We start from the raw sequence: 22,909 nt of genomic DNA, 5'->3' as shown, positions 1-22,909 counted from the left end.
GGGCGCTGCCGCCCTCGGCCCACATGACAGCGGCCCAGCGGGAAAATGCCCGGTTGGTTATATTACCAATCCGGGCCTGAGGGTGGAGACAACTGCTGGGGTTTTGGGAGAAGAACGTTGTCCCCTGCTGCGATGAAAGCTGTTCTGTACGCCAATAACAAGCTGGGTGGTCCCTCTCCTCTCGAGTCCGCAGGACACGGCATCCGTGGTCTTTATAAATAATTTCAAATTTTGATTTATCTGACCACAGAACAGTTTTCCATATTGCTGCAGCTCTTTACGAATAAGTTTTGGTTTGAAGATTTTCTATTCTTCTTTTCTTTAACTAATATTTGTTGATTGCACCATGAAATATGTGCACAGAAAAGGATTTCTGGAAATATTCCTGAGCCCTCACAGTAATTTGCATGATTGAATCATGCCCATTTTTAATGCAGTGCCACCTGAGGGCTGGTAGATCATGAGCATCCAGTATTGACCATTGGCCATGTCACTTGTGCACATGGATTTCTCCAGAATCTCTGAATCTTTTGATGATATTATATATTGTAAATTATGGTATATTCAAAGACTTTGCAATTTTACATTAAGGAACATTTTTCAGATATTGTTCCACAATTCTAGACGCAGTTGTTCACAGATTGAAGACCCTCCGACCATCTTTGCTGCTGAGAGACTCTGCCTCTCTAACAAGCTCTTTGTATACACAGTCAAGTGACAACTGAAAACTTACCTTTCAGCTGTTTTTCATTAGTATCACATACTTTTGCTGCCTTTTCTTTGGTCTTGCGATGGTGATAAGACGTTGATTGAAGTAATAAACGATTTACAGTGAAAGAGTGAACAAAGCCTTTCCAGTACTGCCTTACCTGTAGTCGCTGAAAGGCTTACAGAAGTTGGAGTTTGCAGCATTTTTGGCAATTCTCTTATATAAAATTACTGCCATATAGATTCTTCACCTTTCTAACAATACCTAAGTAGAGATGCTGCAGAACGGTGGCTTAGTGGTTAGCACTGCAGCCTTGCAGCGCTGGGGTCCTGGGTTCAAATCCCAACAAGGACAACATCTGCAAGGAGTTTGTATGTTCTCCCCATGTTTGCGTGGGTTTCCTCCGGGCACTCCGGTTTCCTCCCACACTCTAAAGACATACTGATAGGGAATTTAGATTGTGAGCCCCATTGGGGACAGTGATGATGATGTCTGTAAAGCACTGTGGAATTAATGGTGCTATATATATATGAGTAAAATAAATTAAATACAGTAACCCAGCCATTTGTCTGCACATCTTTCAGACTATCATTTGTTTTGGGCAGCCTGTAGTCTGCATTGCATTCACAGATTATAAACATTAGTCTTTAAAAAAAAAAAAAACCCGGTACCTGAACTTCCCTGTTGCCTTACATGTTATGGAACATGATTTCTGGAAAACTCTATTTGAGGCCTTCCAGTGTAGTTTCTAGGTCCACACTTTAATCCCACTTGCTCCCTGGGTTTATGTCTCACCTCATGTGTTAAAAAAGCTCTCTTATTATGTCCATGCTGAACTCTTTTCTTCATTTCAGTCACAAACACTTCCTCAGACAGTTTCCAAATCTCCATCTCTTTGGTCACTTCATCTTTTTTAATCTGGATGCTCATTCTGTGTTACAAAAGATGAATTAGGAGACAAGATATATATAAAATAGTGAAAATATCCGTACATAATAACAACAATAAATAATAAAAAATAAATAAAAAAAATAATAGAGCAAAAATATAAATCCACATAAAATATATCAGACCTTTTTTGATGTTCGTTTGTGAGATTTTCCTTGAATTCTTCCACGTGAGTGGTGAGCTGATCGGTGGATATCCTGCAAATATATGTTAATGCAATGATGCTTCGCAAGTGTATGACAATCAAATGGATTGTTAATAGTACCATACCTCATGCTTTCCAACAGGTTTTCAGTGTCATGCTCCATCTCTGTTAGTTCCATTTTTAAGTTTCCTAAAAGTTCTTGTTTCTTGTCGAGAGCAGCTCTGGATGTTTCAAGTCTTTAACGAATATAATAATGTGCAAATCAGAACTGTGTTTTTACCTTCGACTTGTGTCAAATTGTGTTCTAATTATTCATTACAGAGGCCTTACTCAGCTTAAACGGTTCCTTATCATTATCAGGTTTGAAACAGAGACTCCCTTTCAGGGCTGATTCGGACGTCCATACAACAACACGGTCCAAGCATGAATTGCATAGTGTGGACTAGCTGCGGTTCTCCCAACTTGAGCGCGACAGAATTACAGAAATACATGCAGCTGTCGCTCTCGGGTTGGGAGATCTGTGGCCGGTCTGTGCATCACAGTCCAATGCGCAGATGTCTGAATCAGTCCTAAGGGTAAGTTTCTGTGTAGTGAAAATGCAGCATATTCACTTGCGGAATATCCCCCATGTTTTATATTGCATTACAGTTCGAGAAATCTCATGCACACACAGTGCAAAAAAATATCCACAATGAAAATTGACAAGGGCTGCAGGTTTGAGATCCACAACATGTCAACTTATTATGCGGATGTCAGTGTTAATTTCACTGCAAAGAATGAAAAGTGCAACTGTTGTGCTATGATATCTGCAGCGGAAGTCCGTAGTAAGTACCATATTTTTCGGACTATAAGACGCACTTTTTCCCTCCAAAAATGTGGAGGAAAATGGGGGATGTGTCTTATAATCTGGATGTCCCTGCTCTGGCTATGATGGGGAGGTGGGGGAGCGGCAGCGGCGGAGCAGCGCGTCACAGAAGGCTGAAGCCAGCTGCTGCGGCTAACTCCTGTGCCGCTTGCTAAAGAAAAATGAATATTCACTCCATTCCATACCCATGGGCCTGGAAAGGAGTAAATATTCATTTCTCGTTAATAATGAGCCAGGTTCCTGCAGCTGCCGGGCTTTCCAGTGTGCCAGCTACTTAAGGCAATGAATTTTCACTGCATTCCACTCCCATAGGCGTGGAATGCAATGAATACCTTCCCTTTAGTAACGGCACACGTGAAAGCCGGCAACTGCAGGAACTCGGCGGCTACTGCTAACACTGTTGCTCACTAAAAAGCAATGAATACTCACTACTCACTGCGCTCCACGCACATAGTCCCGGCGTGGAGAGCAGTGAGTATTCTGGCAGTTGTCCTCGGCAGCTTGTAAGCAGCGCATAACGTCATTGCCATGTGCTGCTTACAAGCATAAAGCAGCTGCTGGCATCGGAGCAGGACGCTGCGAAGGCACATAGGGAAGGTAAGTAGAATGTATTTTTTTTTCTCATGAGGGCCATGCATACCAGGATGGGGAAGGGGGCAAATTATACCAGGATAAGGATGGGGCCCCTGCATACCAGGATAGGGATTGGGGCCATACATTCCAGGACGGAGATGAGGGCCCTGCATACCAGAATAGGGATTTGGGCCATACATTCCAGGATGGAGATTGGGGCCATGGTTACCAGTACGGAGATGAGGTCCCTGCATACCAGGATAGGGATTGGGGCCATACATTCCAGGACAGAGATGGGGGCCCTGCATACCAGGATAGGGATTGGGGCCATATATTCCAGGATGGAGATGGGGGCCATGCATAACAGGATAGGGATTGTGGCCATGCTTACCAGGATGGAGATGGGGTCCCTGCATACCAGGATAAGGATTGGGGCCCTGCATACCAGGACAGGGATTGGGGCCATGCATACCAGGATAAAGATGGGGGCCCTGCATACCAGGATAGGGATTGGGGCCATGCTTACCAGGAAGGAGATGGGGTCCCTGCATACCAGTATAGGGATTGGGGCCATGCTTACCAGGAAGGAGATGGGGTCCCTGCATACCAGGATAGGGATGGGGGCCCTGCATACCAGGATAGGGATTTGGGCCATACATTCCAGGATGGAGATGGGGCCATGCATACCAGAATAGGGATTGGGGCCATGGTTACCAGTACGGAGATGAGGTCCCTGCATACCAGGATAGGGATTAGGGCCATACATTCCAGGACAGAGATGGGGGCCCTGCATACTAGGATAGGGATTGGGGCCATATATTCCAGGATGGAGATGGGGGCCATGCATAACAGGATAGGGATTGTGGCCATGCTTACCAGGACGGAGATGGGGTCCCTGCATACCAGGATAGGGACTGGGGCCCTGCATACCAGGACAGGGATTGGGGCCATGCATACCAGGATAAAGATGGGGGCCCTGCATACCAGGATAGGGATTGGGGCCATGCTTACCAGGAAGGAGATGGGGTCCCTGCATACCAGGACAAGGATTGGGGCCATACATTCCAGGACAGAGATGGGGGCCCTGCATACCATGATAGGGATTGGGGCCATGCATACCAGGATGGAGATGAGGGCCCTGCAAACCAGGATAAGGATAGGTCCATGCATACCAGGATGGGGACCAATCATACGAGGATAAGGATGGGGCCATGCATACCAGGACAGTGAAGGGGGCCCTGCATACCAGGATGTGGAATATTAATTACATAATTGACCACATTTTTTGCTTCAATTTTTTTTTCTCATTTCCTCCTCTAAAACCTGAGTGTGGTTTATGGTCCGGTGGGTTTTATAGTCTGAAAAATACAGTACTTACCATGGGAACATCACTGAAAATTAACAGTCTTTGCTTTTTTTTTTTCTTTTTTTAAAAAAAACCCTTTCCTGACCATAAACATAAGATTTTTTCGGGTTGATCTCTTCAAAATTGATGAAGACTGCATGTGGGACAGCTGCTTATCTTATCCTCTGCAGTAATAACACGAGTCTGGCCAAATTAATCAGAGCGTCACACAATTCTACCTTGTTTTCCCATAAGCTGTAATGTTCAGTGTGACAACAACTTTTATTGCCATTTCATGGTACAAACTTCATTTTCTGATAGAAAGGTCTAATCTACATATATAGAATTTACTAATATGTACTAATATTTACTAATTTGTATGTAACCCCTTCTCATGTACAGCACCATGGAATCAATGGTGCTATATAAATAAATAATAATAATAATGTGTTTCCTGTCCTGTTACAGCTGATTCATAAAGAAATCAAATGGCTTATCTATTGCAATGAGCCAGTTATATACTGTTCACAGAAAACCTTAGGGCTCACGCCCGTGGTCATATTATATGGATCCTGCGCGGTGTTCATTCTGATTTATTCCCTTGATTTTATATACATAGAAGTTTGATGTAAAACAAGCGCAATCTCACTGTTTAGCCACATCCTTCTTTATCACTTGCTGCCGGTCTTCCTCCTCGGACGCCGTCTGGTATATCAGCTTCAGATCTTTATGCTTCTCTGTCAGAGACTCGTGTAAAATTTCAGCAGAATTCATTTGCTCATCTAACTAGGAGTAAAGAAAAAAGAAATAAAAACACATTACTCCCAATGTAAATCTGTGCAAGAATAATTTCCAAATTATTCTAATGTGGCATGAAAAAATATCCAAGATGAACAGCATTCAGAAAAGAAAGCGTCAAATACGAGTAGTTTATACTAGCAGAGGATTAGCCAGTTGGTGACCCATCATGGACAAGCATCAATTTCATGATCGGTAATTTCTGCCAATACTACGTAGCCAATAGTTTGGGGTAAGGGGTGTTCGTGCTTCCATATTTGATACAAAACTCATATAAAATGTCATCCACCATTTTTCACATAGAGACTGATATGGATATATTCGAGGGTAATTTTAATTTCACCTAAATCCATGCGTTTTTGGCCAAATTAAAAACATTTTTTTGCAATAGGGTTTCACTAAATATTTTGCACCATATGCATCACTGTACATAGCATGCTACAGAATGAGTTAACGGTGAATCCGTTAGTAAGTTCGTTCTGATCTTCTTTAACTTTCATCTACAAGTGGATTTTCCAGTTGATAGTTGATCCTTTGGTTATAAATCAGCTTAGAAGAAAGGGGGCAAAAAAAAAGTTACAGACTCTGCTGTGAGAAGGAGCTCACTGATTTATTCACATGTAAAAGAGAATCTGACAGTAGATTCATGGTGCCCAAACCATTGGCTATTGCAGCAGTGTACGCTTTACTGCGGCATGTCAGAGAAACCATACTTAGAAAAGCCGACTGAGGGATCATGCGTCTAGGATCACTAGTCCAAGGCCACGTCCCTGCCCATCCTGCCGCTCTAGGTACAGGTCTCTCCCTACTAATCACTCAGACTTGTGATCTGAGTTGCACAGTCATCGGCCGGGTTTTTAAACTATCTTTTCTCTGAAAGGCGACAGCGATTCAGTGTAAAACATACATGGCTGCAATAAAAGCAGCCAATGTCTAAGTCACGCTGACCGTTGTTCAGACAGCAAGAATCTCCAGTCAGGTTACCTGTAACTCATGCTGCAGTATGCCATGTACGGTGTTACACAGAGGCAGTATAAGCCAAACAGTCTGAAAAAGTTAATGACACCCTATTTTAAATGACTTTAGCCAAAAAATATTGATTTTTTTTCCCATAGGTTTGAATGGAAATCCGCTGCACTGTTTATAAGATTTGCATCTAAGAAAAAAATGACATTTCAATTCTGGACATGGATTTTTTGTGGAAACCCCAGTACATACAATACATGGATTAGCCGCATTGAATGAAGCTGAGTTTACATGCGGTTCTGCGTTATGTCACACTGAAAATCTATGGAAGATATTCAAGGGTCACCGTCAAAATTCTGCTTTTCCAAAGAAAGAAATCCCACATCTGAAAATATCCTATACATACAAGACAGGGCTGCTCCGAGTGCTCATCGATAAGATAAAAGCTCTGCATGGCAACTCACTATAATATTCTGTCTATACTTTGGAAATGTGGCTGCCATTCACACATTAAGTTTTGCCTTGCCTTAAGTTTTGCCTTGTGAAATATTAATCTGTGACATTTAGTGGAGCTACTTTCTTCATCTATTTTAATCAGAAAGTTAGACCTGGGCCATTGCCGAGCCATAAGAAGTCCTTGGCACCCTTCCTGAGGTTTGTGCATTACTTAAAGGTCAGGCTTTTGTTGGCACATTTTGAAGAAAGCCCTTTGATACTGACACATAAGGCACAACTAAAAGTAAGGTTCTTATAGGACAAAACTAAAATAATATAAGAAAGTTTAAACCCTGTGATGGCACAATCTATAAATATATAACAACATTCAATATATTATTATACTATGAAAATGCTAGTCGGTCACCTGTGATGCTTCCAGGACAGGGCGCTGCCATCCGCTGCTGACAACGGGTTCCTATTACATCATTAGCCTAGGTCATTTAAATCCAGCTCAGGCAACCGCTACAATGTGCAGGACTATTGAAACATCTATACTATACTGTTCCAGGACTGCCCTGCTGCTACCATTATCTGAGATCAGCCATTGCTGTTCCAGCTCTGCCGCATCAATCATCGTTGTTCCAGCTCTGCCGCATCAATTATCGGTGTTCCAGCTCTGCCACGTCAATCATCGCTGTTCCAGCTCTGCCGCGTCAGTCATAGCTGTTCCAGCTCTGCAGCATCAATCGTAGCTGTTCCAGCTCTGCTTCATCAGTCATCAATGTTCCAGCCATGTAACATCAGTCATCGCTGTTCCACCTGTCGGGTGACCTGGACCAGGAGCTCCTTTTCTGGCCCTAACACTAGGGGGCACCCTAGCTCGCCCTGTTTCCCAGGATACTTCAGATGGTGAAGACGCTGGGGCCTCCGTGTCTTATCTCCTAAATTAGCCTTCCATCTGTTCTCTTACTCCACCCAGTAAGAAGGGCACGCTACTGGGCACCGCAGTACACCAACCCGACAAACAGGGCGACAAAGACAAGGGGTAAGTGAAAACTAAACACACACTAAGTATTCACTCACATATAAGTGATGGCACTCAGATCTACCTCTCTGGCCCAGACGTCACCTCTCTGCTGTCCAGAATCCCAGAGTGTCTATCAGCCATATCCTCCTTCTTCTCCTTTCGCTTCCTCAAGCTCAATGTGGACAAATCTGAACTCATCATCTTTCCTCCATCTCACAGATCTTCCTTACCCGACCTAGCTATAACAAGTAATGACATCACACTTTCCCCAGTACCGGAAGTCCGCTGCCTCGGAGTAACCTTTCACTCTGCCCTGTCCTTCAAACCGCACATCCAAGCTCTTTCTACCTCCTGTCGCCTCCAGCTCAAAAATATTTCCAGAATCCGTCCTTTCCTCAACCCTCAATCTACTAAAATGCTTGTGCATGCCCTCATCATCTCCCGCCTCGACTACTGCAACATCCTTTTCTGTGGTCTCCCTGCTAACACCCTCGCATCTCTCCAGTCCATCCTTAACTCTGCTGCCTGACTAATTAATCTCCTCGCTATTCCTCCGCTTCTCCCCACTGCAAATCTCTTCACTGGCTCCCATTCCCTCACCTTATCCAGTTCAAATTACTAATACTGACCTACAAGGCCATCTATAACCTACCTCCCCCATATGTCTCTGAACTAATCTCTCGATACCTTCCCTCACGAAATCTGCGGTCCTCCCAAGACCTCCTTCTCTCCTCCACACTGGTTCGCTCCTCACCCAACCGCCTCCAAGACTTCTCCCGAACTGCCCCTATTCTCTGGAATTCTTTGCTCCAACAAGTCCGACTATCAACCACATTTCGATCCTTCAGATGGAACCTGAAAACCCACCTCTTCAAGAAACCCTACAGCCTGCAATGACCCCCGCTACCTCCTTCTCTCTCACCACTACCGGTGATATCACCTCAACCAACACCGGAACTGCTGCAACCCACCAACCTACTGTCTCCTTCCCCACCATCCTGTAGCATGTAAGCCCGAAAGGGCAGGGTCCTCTCTCCCCTCTGTATCAGTCTGTCATTGTTAGTTTGTTTAATGTAAGTGATATCTGTAATTTGTATGTAACCCCTTCTCATGTACAGCACCATGGAATCAATGGTGCTATATAAATAAATAATAATAATATAACAGAGGAATCCACCGGGGTGTGCAGGAAGGGTAAGAAACCAAAATAGGAAAGGATAAGGAATTACCAAGCATACAAACCAAACAACAGTCGCTTATAACTCCTCCAGCATTCCTTCTCATACCAACTTCTATACTTCCTTTAGCCATGCAGCAAAAATCTAATTCTGGCGAGGATTAGCAATAGAGCCCAGATATGGCTAACCGAGCACAGCTGAGCACAGGGATTTCCAACATGGCTGATTAACTTTGCTAGAAGAAATAAACACGTTTAATATGCTAGAGAAGCGCTTCTTCTCAGCGCCGGAGTAGGAGCAACCAGTCGCTGCGGTCCTCTGGCTCCACTCCTCGGTCGTGGTAACCCCGTGACACCACCTCTACTTTATCAGTCATTATTGTTCCATCTCTACTTCAGTCATCGCTGTTACAGCTCTACTACAACAGTACAGCATCTCCTTTGTAGCCTGGTACTGTCACGGGGTTACCGCAACAGAGAGGAGCCAGAAGAAAGCGGTGTCTGATTACTCCTACTCCTGCGCTGAGAAGAAGCAGTTCTCCTTCGTTTTAATGGTGTTTATTTCTTTTGGCAGATAAGGGGTTAATCGGCCTTGTTGGAAACTCTGAGGTCTCAGCTGAGCTCAGTTAGCCACTCCCATCCCCTTTATAATCTGGGCCCTGATTCTAATTCATGTCAGAGATAGCATTTGCTGCATGGCTTAGCAAGAGAGGTGTTTATATGACATGGAGTTTTGGAGGAGTTATCTGTGACTGTTGCTTGGTTTGTAAGTGTGATAATTCCCTTCCTTCCCCTACTTTGGTTTTTCCCCTGTCCTCCACTCCCCGATGCATTCCTCTGATATATGTGAGTGAATATTTGTATGCCAGCTATTTTCAGTTACACTTATTTGTGTTACCTGGTTGGTATACTGCGGTACATAGTAGTGCCCCTCTTCACTGGGTTGGGGAAGAGAACAGAAGGAGGGCTAACTAAGGAGATGAGGCAAGGGTGATGGCCCGGGCATCTTCACCTTCAGAAGTAGAACAGGGAATAGGTACTTTACAAATGGAGGTGTGATGGGTGGTGCGTCTAATAGCCACATTACATTTCATATATATGACCAGCCTAAAAGGAAAGTACCTCCAGAGATATTTCGCATAATTTAAAGTGCAAAATAACACAAAAACATGCAACTCAAGGAAATAAATCCCCATATTATGGATTCCCTATACCAGTGACCTTTTAGAAATAGAGTGTCCTTATTTATCACAAAGTGCCAACACGTCAATTTAACTTGGGGCTGAAGCAGACATGACAGAAGACTTGCAAAACACACATAGACACACACACTGACCCTCTGCACAATATATACACACATGCACTGTCCCACTGAATAAAGCAGCCCCCTATCCCCACACACTGCCTCTGTCAAATCTCTTTACCCTTTCACAATGATAGATTTAATGTTCGGCTCCTCCTGGAGCACTTACCAGTTCCCGCTCTTGTCTCTTCTCCTCTGTGGCACTGGCACAGGCAACAATGTGATGAGGTCAGTGGTGTGGTGACGTCATCACACTGCTACATGTCGGACCTGGTGCTGACAGGTACCGCTGTCTTTTAGACACAAATACATTGGAACAGGTGAAGGGAGAGACGTGCGTGCGGCGGCGGCGGCGGGCCTGGCGTCCGTGCCATAGGTTCGCCACCACTGGTCGAAGCAGTCTTAGCTGCTGTGATAAAGCCCTAAACAAAAAGGGAGTGCAGCACGGTCGGCTTAATTGCGGGAGAAGTAGGGTCAGACACGTGGATAAACAAGCATCAAATAGAGCAGGGTTCCCCAACTCCAGTCCTCAAGGCCCACCAACAGATCATGTTTTCAGGATTTCCTTAGTATTGCTCAGGTGATAATTGCTTCACCTGTGCAATACAAAGGAAATCCTGAAAACATGATCTGTTGATGGGCTTTGAGGACTGGAGTTGGGGAACCCTGAAATAGAGGAATAGAGGGACTTATTTTAGTATTTGCTGTGAGACCCGTTGTCCTGTATATATGCTGCTAGGAAATAAAATCCTCTCCCATGAGCAAGAGAAACCATCTGTGCACACCAATGATAATACTACTAGAATAATTCTAGAATAATGGAATAAGCTAAAAAATACAATTCCCTACAATGTTGACTCCAATTTTCACTTTCCAGCCTGGACCCTTTGACAATAAAACATATAAAAACAGGATTTTTGGTTGCTTACCGTAAAATCTGTTTCTCGGAGCCTTCATGGGGGGACACAGGAACCATGGGCATATGCTGCTGCCACTAGGAGGCTGACACTATGCACAAAATAAGTTAGCTCCTCCTTTGCAGTATACACCCCACCGACTGGCACTAGGTTAATAAGTTAGTGAGAAAGCAGTAGGAGGAGCAACAAGGTAGAAAGAAAACAAAACAGACAACTCAAACTGTAACACTACAACACAGAAAAAATGAGACGGTAAACATGGGAGGATGCTGTGTCCCCCAATGAAGGCTCCGAGAAACAAATTTTAAGGAAAGCAACCCAAAATCCTGTTTTCTCTATCGCTTCATTGATGGACACAGGAACCAAGGGACGTCCCTAATCAGTCCCTGAGGAGGGAATAGCCAAAACTCTGTTCAGGTCGGAGAACTTACCACTGTCTCCTGCAAGATCCTTCTGCCTAAGATGGCGTCCGCCAAAGCGTAGGTATGGACCTTACAAAATTTGGCGAACGTGTGAATGGAAGACCAGGTTGCCGCTTTGCAAAGCTGTAGGGAGGATGCCCTATGGTGTACCGCCCAGGAGGCGCCCTGGGTAGAGTGAGCCCTAATCCCAGGGGGAGGCACTCTGTTCTTGACCCGGTAAGCCTCCAAAATTGCCATTCTGATCCAGCGAGCAATCATACAACTGGAGACCAGCAGGGCTCTTCGCGCACCATCTGGAATGACAAAAAGAGTCAGTCTTTCTAATGGGAGCATTCCTAGCAAAATAGACCCTCACCGCCCTGACCAGGTCTAGCCTGTTCAGCGAACGCTCCAAAGGATGAGTCGGAGCAGGACAAAAGGAAGGGAGGACAATATATTTAGGTGAAATGCGGACACCACCCTGGAAGGAAGGCGGAGGCCGCAAAACCACCTTGTCCTGGTGAAGAACCAAGAAAGGAGGGCGACAGGAAAGAGCCGCCAATTCCGAGATATGCCTGATTGAGGTGATGTCCACAAGAAACGCCACCTTCCAAGACAAAAAGGACAGAGAGATATCTCGGAGAGGTTCAAAGGGAGAACTTCTAAGGGCCTCCAGGACTAGATTGAGGTCCCAGGGGTCCACAGGTGTCCGGTACGGGGGAGCTGCATGCGCAACCGCTTGAAAAAAGGTTCTGACCTGAGAGCAGGAGGATACATTTTTCAAGAAAAGAATGGAAAGTGCTGACACCTGGCCCTTTAACGAACTAAGAGCAAGGCCTGCGTCAAGTCCCGCATGGAGAAACACCAAAATGGAAGGGAGAGAAAAGGACATTAGACTCACACCAGCTAAAATAGGCTTTCCAAGTCCGATAACAGACCCTGAAAGACGACAGCTTCCTAGCTTGGACCACAGTGTGAATCACCCGATCTGAAAATCCGGACGCTCTCAGAACCGTGGACTCAACAGCCACGCCGTTAAATTGAGCGACCGAGAATTCTGGTGGCAGACTGGTCCTTGGGACAGAAGATCTGGTCTGGGAGCCTCCAGGGGGTGTCCACAAGAAGATTGACGATCTCTGTGAACCAAGACCTTCTGGGCCAATCCGGTGCAATCAGAATGACCGGCAACCCTTCCTCTTTGATCTTCTTCAACAGTCTGGGAAGAAGGGGAAGGGTAGGAAACAGGGAAGGGCAAACTGCGACCAGGAAATTGCCAGAGCGTCTGCGCCCACCGAGAGAGGATCGCGAGATCTGGCAACAAACCGTGGAACCTTCCGAGACATCATGAGGGCTACATCCGGAGTACCCCATCACAGGCAAATCTGATGGAACACTTCCTGACGCAAGGACCACTCTTCCGCCGTGAGAACCTCGCGGCTGAGAAAGTCAGCTGCCCACACTGGGGTTATGCACGGCGGATATGGCTGGAACCATCGCCTCTGCTCAGAGGAGAATCTTGGATACTCCCTGGTGATTGATATATGCCACCGCCGTGGAATTTTCTGTCAGAATTCGAAATGGCAGACCCCCGAGAAGCCCTTCCCAGTGACAGAAAAATGGCCTTTATCTCGATGACTATTGGCAGAGAGGATTCTTCTGTACTGTCAGATGGCGAAAGACCGCTCCCCAGCCGAGAAGGCTGGCGTCGGTCTTCACTACCTGCCAGTGAACAGGAAGACTGACTCTGGAAGATGAGGGAGGGATGACAGCCACCAGTTGAGAGACCGTTTGACTCGGGGAGCGAGCAGAATTAGACAAACCAGAGAGAGAACAGACCTGTCCCACTGTGGAAGGATAGCCCGTTGAAGTAGTCTTGAATGGAATTGCGCAAAGTGGATCACTTCCGACGCAGTCACGTTCCAAAGACCTTCATGGCTGAGCGGAAAGATGGAAGCCGAGGACCTGCAGAGAGCGAACCCCCTACTGGAGGATTGCGCTCTTCTCTTTGGGAAGAAAAAATCCCGTGTCTGGCGAGTGTTGAACAGCATGCCTAGGAAAACGAAGCGCTGAGTTGGAACAAGGCAAGACTTTGCCCTGTTGACTAGCCATCCGAAACAGGACAGGGTGTCAAGAACGATGGCCAGACTTTCCTGGGCCTGAGGAAAAGACGAAGCCTTGATGAGGATGTCATTGAGGTACAGGATGAGCACCAGGCCTCTGACCCTCAAAAAGGAAATCAACGTTGCCATGATCTTTGTGAAGACCCTGTGAGCGGTTGCGAGCCCGAACGGCAGGGTGACAAACTGAAAATGGTTCTGCTGTACCGAAAAAGGCAGGAATCTCTGATTCCCTGAGAAAATAGGGATATGGAGATAGTTATCCTGAATATCTATGGAGCACAGGAACTCCTGTGCCAACATGGAAGCAATTACTGAACGAAGGGACTCCATCCTGAAATGTCGCAGGCAGACCCTTTTGTTCAGCAATTTTAGATCTAGGATGGGTTGAACTGCGCTGTCTTTCTTCGGCTCCACAAACAGGTTTGAATACAAACCTTTGAAGTGTTACTGGTCTGGAACAGAAACGATGACCCCTGAACTGAGAAGGGAGGCAATGGGTGCAAAGAAACCCGAAACCAGAGAAGCACCTATTGGAGGACGAGATTCGAAGAATTGATCTCAGGGCCACGAATGGAAATCTATTTTGTATCCTGAGGAAACAACCTCCATGACCCTTGCGTCCTACACGGAGGCGAGCCAAACGTCTTTGAAAAGATGGAGAAGACCGCCCAGCCTGGGAGATAAGCTGGGATCTTGAAATGAGTCATGCAGAAGAAGATCTGCCAGGTCTGGGTCTGGCATATCAACTCTGGATGTTACGGGGACACCAGGAAGGGGAGGGTTTAAAGGAAGCCATTTTCCTTTCCTGGCGAGCCTGCGGCCTCTGACGGCGGAAAAAGACCTTCGTCGCAGTGAAACTGCGAAAGGGCCGAAACTGACGCTTTAGACGGCGAGGTTTGGATTGAGGAAGGAAGGAATTCGTGCCCCCGGTGGCCTCTTTAATAATTTGGTCCAACTGGGAACCAAAGAGATGGGAATCCTGAAAAAGCAAGCTTGTAAGGGACTTTTTTGAAGACAAGTCCGCCTGCCAGGCCTTAAGCCAAATGGTCTGTCGAATGGCCACAATATTACTGGACGCCTGAGAAGCACATGAGGTAGAGTCAAGGAAGGCAGATACCATATACTTTCCTGCATGATAAATCTGGTCTGCGAGGTTGGCCAGTTCCTCCAGTTGAGCTCCAGCAAGAATGCCATGACGAAGTTGTTTAGCCCATGCAGCTATTGCCTTGGACACCCAAGTCGAGGCAAAGGCTGGACACAATGTAGAAGCAGCCGCTTCAAAGGCTGACTTTGCCAAAGATACTATGATCCTGTCATTGGAGTTCTTAAGGGATGCCTCATTTGCCAGCAGGAGGATCGTGTTGGTGGACAGTCTGAAGACCGGCGGGTCTACAGTAGGAGAGGATGTCCAGTTAGTGGTGAGCTCGGGGGTGAAGGGGTATAGGATGCTGAGGCGCTTTCCTCTTTGGAAACTTCTGGTAGTGTTCTCCCTGCCCTCAAATTCTCTGGGTGGGGCAAAAACCTTGTGAGCTGGTTTTGACCGTCTGGATGAAACCGCCTGTTCTGCAGGATCCGTAGGGGTGACCTTAATGCTAAAAATCTGGTTGACCACCACAATAAGGCTCTGGACCATGTCTCTCATGTTGGAGGCTTGATCAGAATCCAGGTCCGAGTCATCCTCTGATAATGCGTCCAAAACCGCCTTGCCTGACTCCGGGGAGGAGGACCAGGAAGAGGCAGACCGCCGTGAAGGACCAAGGGGAGAGATAGAGCGGGAAGAGGACCTGGAACAACGCGCCTGCCTGGATCTCTTATGGCCTAAGTTGGTAGGCACAGTTGATGAATCCTGAGACCCACTAGCCATGACAGAGGCAGGGAGGGGCAACCTGTCAAGAACGGATACCAGGGTCTGCGACACATTGGTAAGGTCCATCACAGACTGAGACAGAGAGGAAGCCCACACTGGGATAGGGGCCTTCTGGGTGGTGGGCACAGGGGGGTTTCTGCAGTCCTGACAGAGGGGAGAGGACTGACCTGAAGGGAGTTTGCATTTACACAAAGAGCATACAAAGAGTCTAACAAGAGCAGAGGAAGAACAGGAGGACGGGGACGCTCTCCTTTAGGATTAGGCATGATGACCCACTAACTGACCCACTAACTAATGCCAGAAGGTTAGGGGACAGGAAGAGAATGTAGAGGAGAGTGTCAGTCTGCAGAGCAGAGCTACTCCCCAGCAAGATGCAGGCGTTCTGTAGTCTCCTTCCAAGGGTAAAGGAGATGCAGGTCCCGCAGGAAACAAATCAGCAACCGGATCCATCAGAAAAATGGCGACCGCAAGGAGGGCGCAGAGTAGAGGCGCGCGCTTCATGAGTGAGAGCGAACGCCGAGAGAAGAATCCCGCTCTCTGAGGCCAGAAAAGGGGGCGGAGCTAGCCGCCGGGATAACCGGGAGTCGGAAGAGGAAGTGAGAAGAGATGGGCGGGAGAAAAACCTGCCCAAAGATCAGGGAAGAAGGGGGCGGAGCCCACGCTGAAAACTAGACCCGAGAGTAGCTGGGACCTAGATTACAATCAGTGACCCCTGGAGCAGGAGGGAGCAGCGCGGAGGTCCTAGAAGCACATCAGAAAGGTAGCCTGGCGCCCCAATCCGCCTGAAAACCAGGGAATAATGGCCCCTATAGTCAAAAAGGGACCCCAACACTCCAACCCATAAAATTAAGTGAGGAAATAAAGGAATTTTTTTTTGTCCTTCTTCCTTCGATCCTTTTTTTCTTTCCTGTGGGAACTTTTCCTCGTCGTCTCTGGAGAACCTGGGGAAAAGAGGGAAGAGAAGTACCTCTCCATCCAGGAATGCCGGACGTCCGAAACTGCTGCGTTGCGGGACGTCCACGCCTCCAAACACAGACAGGCTCTGGTGGGCGAATGGGGGCCAGGACCGGATCCGGATCACCTAAACAAGCTTCTGTGTTAGGGGTTAGGGTCCTGCCGACTAGACCTATGAGAATAAGGGGTGACCGTACACGCCGTAATCATAGCCTCTGCTTGGGATTACAATTGTGACTGTTCACACTGTATCCCTCCAGAGGTAACGGATAAGATCCACCTGAAAAGAAACGATGCACACTGAGGTAGATATGGGTCTAATAAAAGACCTGTGTCCACCTCCTAATGACACTAAGCTAAAACTGATTAACCTAGTGCCAGTTGGTGGGGTGTATACTGCAGAGGAGGAGCTAGCTTTTTTTGTGCATAGTGTCAGCCTCCTATTGGTAGCAGCATACACCCATGGTTCCTGTGTCCCCCAATGAAGCGATAGAATATGAAATCATGTTTTCTCTAAGATACAGTGTTAACCATAAACATCATAATTCTTACACTAAAGCCATTTACCTTTGATATTTCATCTTTAAAAAAGTGGCTTTGATTGTAAAAATCCTCTGCCCTATTTGCCATGTGCAGCTGTAGAATATCTCTAAGAAGTATAAAAAGAACAATTCATGAATTCAAGTTGTTAGATACATCAGTGTTAAGACAATCGTTTATGCAAGTAATAATTCAAGATTCAAATATTAAAGGCGCCATACACAGTAGATCAATGCGGTCCAAGCCCATTAATTTTGGCAGGACTAGCCAACCATCTAATGGGTTAAACCTAAGAACAAAATTAGCATATACCCTGCAGTAAGTAAATAGTATTAGTACATGTAAATAACATAGGGGACTTAGTTAACACTATTTTGATAAAAAAAAGTGTAAAAGCCATCCCACCACGACAAGGTGTACCCACCAGGACTGTCCCATCTCTAGTATTAAATCTCACCTTGTGCCAGCCCACCTCAATATAGATAATAATGGGTATAAGGTTCTTACTGTCCCCTAATGTCAAGGGAAAGAAGGGTTGGCTATGTAAATTTCAATACAGAGAATACTTTTGGTCTCATAAATTTCCTGAAGATTGACCCTCTGCCTACGAACAGGCAGGAACATCTATTATCGCTATAGCTTTATTTGCTACAACTCACATTTTGTTTCCGGTATCCGCTGACTGTTTCTTTTGTAAGTCTAGTTTATTGGTCAGCCGTCCGTGTGAAGCTTCCAAAAGTAAAACCCTTCCCTTCATAGAAGCTATATTCTGGAAAAAAAAAAATGTGTACAATACTTCTATTGACCATACCTACATAGCTCAGCATTTGAAGTCACCAGTAATGATGAGTGAGCGTGCTCAGAAAAGGTGATAGCCGAGCATGCTCCAGTGCTAACCGAGTGTTTTTGGCACGCCGAGTGTCTTTGGGGTGTCTCGCAGCTGTTTGACAGCTGCAACACATGTTAGGCAATCCCGACATTTATTGTGGCTGTCGAACAGCCGCGAGACATGCAGGCGTGGGGACTCAAACATTGTATTCAAAAACGTCAAAGACACCCAGATAGGACTTTATCAGAGCACATTCGCGTATCATGAGTCCCCCAGCCATCAGATTCAATGACTGTATGGAGCTAATGAAACCAATGATATTACTTCACATGATATCTTTTATTCTACTATTGTCTTTAGGGATCGGGATGTGAGGAGACAGAAGGACATGTGGTCATAGCATCTGCTGTTAGATATACAGTAGCACATGTGGCTCCCGGGCCAGTGTTTGGGGAACAGTGCTGAAGTACATGACACTAAAGACCCCCATGCACTTTAGACTAAAGTCAGCTGACCCTGACGATTTTGGCAGGACAGCCGGTCCATCTGATGTGTTAGGAGGCCTCCCGACTTTCTTCAACAGACGTTACGACAGAAGAGAATCAGGTAATTTTAATTCCAACACCCCTTCTCTTGTGTGTACAGGCACCTGATCCGGTTACATTCCTACTTCATTAAGTTCTTTCATTGCACAGTGTGGGTTTTTTATACTATAAATCTGATTAAACAATGATACATACAATCCCATTCGCTATACATATCAGCTGTTATACTTTTATTGATATCTAACTTCCGCATCATACCTCTTTTTCCACATTAATTTTCTCCTCCACTTCATACAGCACCGACGTCCTCTGGCTGAGATATACTTTCTTTTCGGCATTTCTGGCATCTTGTATTTCAGTCTTTCTTTGTGTTTCTGCAATCTAGACAGCCAATCATGTTCAGAAATATGTGGTTACGATTCTTTCTATTATTATGTGTTTCCACAATGTTTATTTTGGGGAATATTCATATCTCATGCCAGCGGTGCTTTTATTTTGCCTAGCGTAAACTAACCTGCGGTGCGTGTTTAAATCTGCAGTATGTCAATTTCTCTTGTGGGTACGATGAGTTTTATGTGCGGAATTTTCACATAGACTGTCACTAGGTGCGAAGATTCCGCAGGTAAAAAATGCACATGCGTTTTAAGTGTGTTTACGCAGCAGTAACAATCAAAAGTGCATGTAATCCACACCCAAGTATATCAATAAAGTTTTGACAACGCCATATATCATGAAGTATCAAAACAAAGCAACTTTATTTAAAGCATAACACACCAACAAGAAATACAAGCCAAACAGTCAAAAACGCATGTTAAAAAACCGCACGTAACCTAATTTAAATAGCAAGTGAAGGAATGGTGCAGAAATTCTGCAACATCAGAAAAGCACCAAAAGCTCATAGTGGGAACGTAGCCTTAAGGAGTCAAAAAGATTTGGGCTTGAGCACTTTCCCATTAGGATATTTTTAGAAGTGATCGATATTCTGCAGATTTAGCGACCAAATCAAAAATTCACAGCAAATCCAATACTGGCAGTGGGTAAGATTTTTCTAATATCTTCCATACACTGCTTTTAATTTTATGCCAGAAATTCCCCATTTTTGCAGATTTTCTATCTCCAGCAAATCAATTTTGCTTGTCCATTTCTTATGCTTTTGCTTTGCACCAAAAATAAAAAAAAGTTAAAATGTGGCGGTAGTGGACACATGGACAGAAAAGTCACCATAATAGTCCATGCATGAAAACCCTGCTTGGAGCCGAGGTATCCCCAGCAGAGCTGAGTACTTTTTTTTTTTTCTAAGAGGAAATTGTGCTAGTCTGCAGGGAAATCTGCAGCAAGGTCCACACCATTTTGTGACTTTCCTGCTAAAAGTGTCAATGTTATTGTTAATTTTGAGCAATATTTGTTTAGTTAGAATTTATTACCAACTACCAACTTGAAATGTAGCCAAAGCTGTAATACAAGCTGGATATAAGCAAGTACTTGTAAATGTACTGTTGGGAATCATGACGCGACTAAAACTAAAGAATGAAGCTGGTTTTAATTGCCAAGCTTTAAAAATTTATATTGTCATATGTGATGAGTATGTGCACCTCCGCAGCTAGTCTTTCCATCTCCTCAATGAAATGTTGCCTTTCTATAGCCATATCCTCTGCCAGGTCTTCAGTCCTGTTCCCATATTCGATGACTTCTTCCTCAGCTTCTTTTAGCTTGTTGTGGGTCTCATTTACACGAATGCTCTGATGGGCTTTGCCTGCCATCTGCTGGTTTAGGAGATCCACTGCTTCTTGATGTTTGTCCCATAAGGTTTCCCCCTGTTGGCTATAAATACAATAAAATTCATTGTACATGTCGGCAAACAACATCTCAATGATAAAACCCAACCAATAGCAAGCACTTCAGTGGTCATGTATTAAAGCATTTCTGTGCTGATTTATAGTCTAATATATTTTTATTGCGGTTGGAGCAGTTTTATTTTTCATATGTAGCATATAAATTCTCTGCTTCCCTTATTGGTATTCTCAAGTTGTCTCTTGAGCAGCTCAGAGGTCTACAGTTCCTCCACTGCATGGTTTATGGCAGGGCGAGCTATTATCAATTTATTTGCATACAGAGATAACAGGGCATTTGAACAAGCACACAGCTTTGGACAGTGAGAGAAGTGATTAGGAGACCTGCTCTAAAAGCTACAGGGTTGATGATTTTACAAGTTTTATAATAGCAGCTTGTCAGGAGCTGAGAGGGAGGTGAGCAGATAACTACTGTATAGAAATCAATGGACTAGAAAGAGGTGTCTGGTATGTTAGGAGTTAACTTCTCTACTATATAAATTGCTCTCAGTGAGAGAAACAAAATAGGAATCTTGTGGGTATGATACCTTTTAATGGCTAACAAACCTTCAACACTTCCTGGCGCCGCTGGAGTGGCAGCCTGTTACAGTAGCTCCTTCTTTGCTCTTTTTTCTCTATTTTTTCTATTTTTCCTTTCTCTTTTTTATTGTTACTCCAAAGGACATTGCACTATGGAAAACCATAAGAGGACCTGGACCTTCGATGGACTTTTTACCTTGTTTTTACTTGGATCTATTGTGTTGGGAAATCCAGGAACTGAAAAAGACCCTATTGTCTACTCCAGAGAAGCTATACTGCTGCTTAGGGATACAGCAAGGCAGCATGCTGCTAATAGACCAGAGGACATTCTACCAGAAATAAGGAGGACTAAAAGAGGTTGCAGAGCTGGAGCCCTCAGGAAAGCTAGAAGAAGGCGCTATAGACCTGCTCTTCCCTCCGTCATTATGGGCAATGTGAGGTCACTCGGGAATAAGATGGACGAACTGTCTGCGCTGACCAGACATCATCGGGAATTAAGGGAGTGCAGTATGTTGCTGTTTACAGAGACCTGGCTCACCGAAGGTACTCCGGACACTGTTGTCTCGTTGGATGGCTTTAAACTCATTCGCGTGGACAGGACAAGGGAGAGCGGTAAGCGGAAAGGCGGAGGGCTGGCGATATTTGTGAATGATAGATGGTGTGACTCTAGGCATATCGTGGTCAAAGAGCAAACATGCTGTAAGGTCATTGAGCTATTAGCTGTGGGCATGAGACCTTTTTATTTACCGAGGGAACTATCGCATGTAATCATGATAGCTGCATATGTCTCCCCTTCTGCGAAAGCTGATGCCACCACTGAGGTCCTACAATCCACAGTGAGCATGATGCAGTCCCTTCACCCCCAAGCACTCCTTCTGGTTTCGGGAGACTTCAATCATGTGTCTCCAGCATCCTTACTACCCGGTTGCACACAGTATGTTACCTGCCTGCCAACAAACTATTGGACTTGTTCTTTGCCAATGTGAGAGGCGCATATGCCTCGTCAACCCTACCGCCCCTTGGAATATCGGATCACAACCTAGTGCACCTCCAACCCGTGTACAAGCCACTTGTACAGAGAGAACCTGCTGTCACTCGCACAGTGAGGATATGGACTGAGGAGAGTGATGATGCTCCGAGAGACTGCTTTGAAACAATCACTTGGGATGTGCTGCAAGATTCCTATGGCGATGACATGGATGGTCTCACACACTGTATAACGGACTACATTAATTTCTGTGTAGACAACACGGTACCCACAAAAGTAGTGAGGTGCGTTTCTAACAATAAACCATGGATCAGCCCCGGAATAAAGGCTCTTCTCAAAGAGAAGAAGTTGGCCTTCAGATCAGGTGACAAGGGCAGGCTGAGAGAGGTGCAGAAAGATCTGAAGAATCTAATCAGGCAGGGAAAGGCTAATTATAAGAGAAAGATTGAACTGAAATTGTCACAGAAAAGGATTCATGATGTCTGGGAGGGTCTAAAGTCTATATCTGGGCATAGACAGACTGTCTCCAGGATGGTTGTAGATAAAGAGGGGCTTAATGAACTTAATCTATTCTTTAACAGATTTAATCACACACTGGCTGCTCCTGCCCCTGCATACCATTCACACCTCTCTGCTACAATAACCTCACCCCCTGCTGCAACTTGCCAACTGAGCCAGGGTCTGTTCTTCACAAGTACCCAGGTTGCAAAAGAACTGGATAAGATCAAAGTTTTGAAGGCTGCAGGTCCTGACGGCATCAGTGCAAGGCTAATCAAAACCTGCGGGCACCAGCTGAGTGAGATCATTACATATCTGTTCAATATGAGCCTGAGAATAGGTATAGTACCACAACTGTGGAAATTATCGTGTGTGGTACCAGTTCCGAAGAAACCTTATCCGAAAGACCTTAATGACTATAGACCTGTAGCATTGACATCACACCTGATGAAGGTACTAGAGAGATTGGTTCTCACACGTCTCCGTCCTCTAGTGAGCTCGGATATGGACCCTCTCCAGTTTGCCTACAGGCCGGGCATTGGTGTGGATGATGCCATTATCCACCTTCTAGATAGGACTCTCTCTCA

At 45.4% G+C, this 22,909-nt stretch overlaps 1 protein-coding gene across 1 annotated transcript in view; it reads right to left on the bottom strand.

Annotated features, from left to right (window-relative positions):
* Positions 1-22,909, bottom strand: part of CCDC175 (coiled-coil domain containing 175) — a 77,226-nt gene that overhangs the window by 17,043 nt on the left and 37,274 nt on the right. The window contains exons 5-12 of the mRNA XM_073585513.1: positions 20,060-20,288; positions 18,726-18,848; positions 17,753-17,862; positions 17,121-17,202; positions 5,235-5,371; positions 1,928-2,038; positions 1,783-1,854; positions 1,505-1,640 (exon numbers count right to left, since the gene is read on the bottom strand). Coding sequence (XP_073441614.1) covers positions 1,505-1,640; positions 1,783-1,854; positions 1,928-2,038; positions 5,235-5,371; positions 17,121-17,202; positions 17,753-17,862; positions 18,726-18,848; positions 20,060-20,288 — 1,000 coding nt within the window. The remainder of the gene's footprint in view (positions 1-1,504; positions 1,641-1,782; positions 1,855-1,927; positions 2,039-5,234; positions 5,372-17,120; positions 17,203-17,752; positions 17,863-18,725; positions 18,849-20,059; positions 20,289-22,909) is intronic.

This window comes from Dendrobates tinctorius, unplaced genomic scaffold (genome assembly GCF_039654945.1).
Source record: "Dendrobates tinctorius isolate UK_male_01 unplaced genomic scaffold, ASM3965494v1 ptg000010l, whole genome shotgun sequence".
In the NCBI taxonomy this organism is placed as follows: domain Eukaryota; kingdom Metazoa; phylum Chordata; class Amphibia; order Anura; family Dendrobatidae; genus Dendrobates; species Dendrobates tinctorius.
This window is presented reverse-complemented; position numbering and strand designations above follow the sequence as displayed.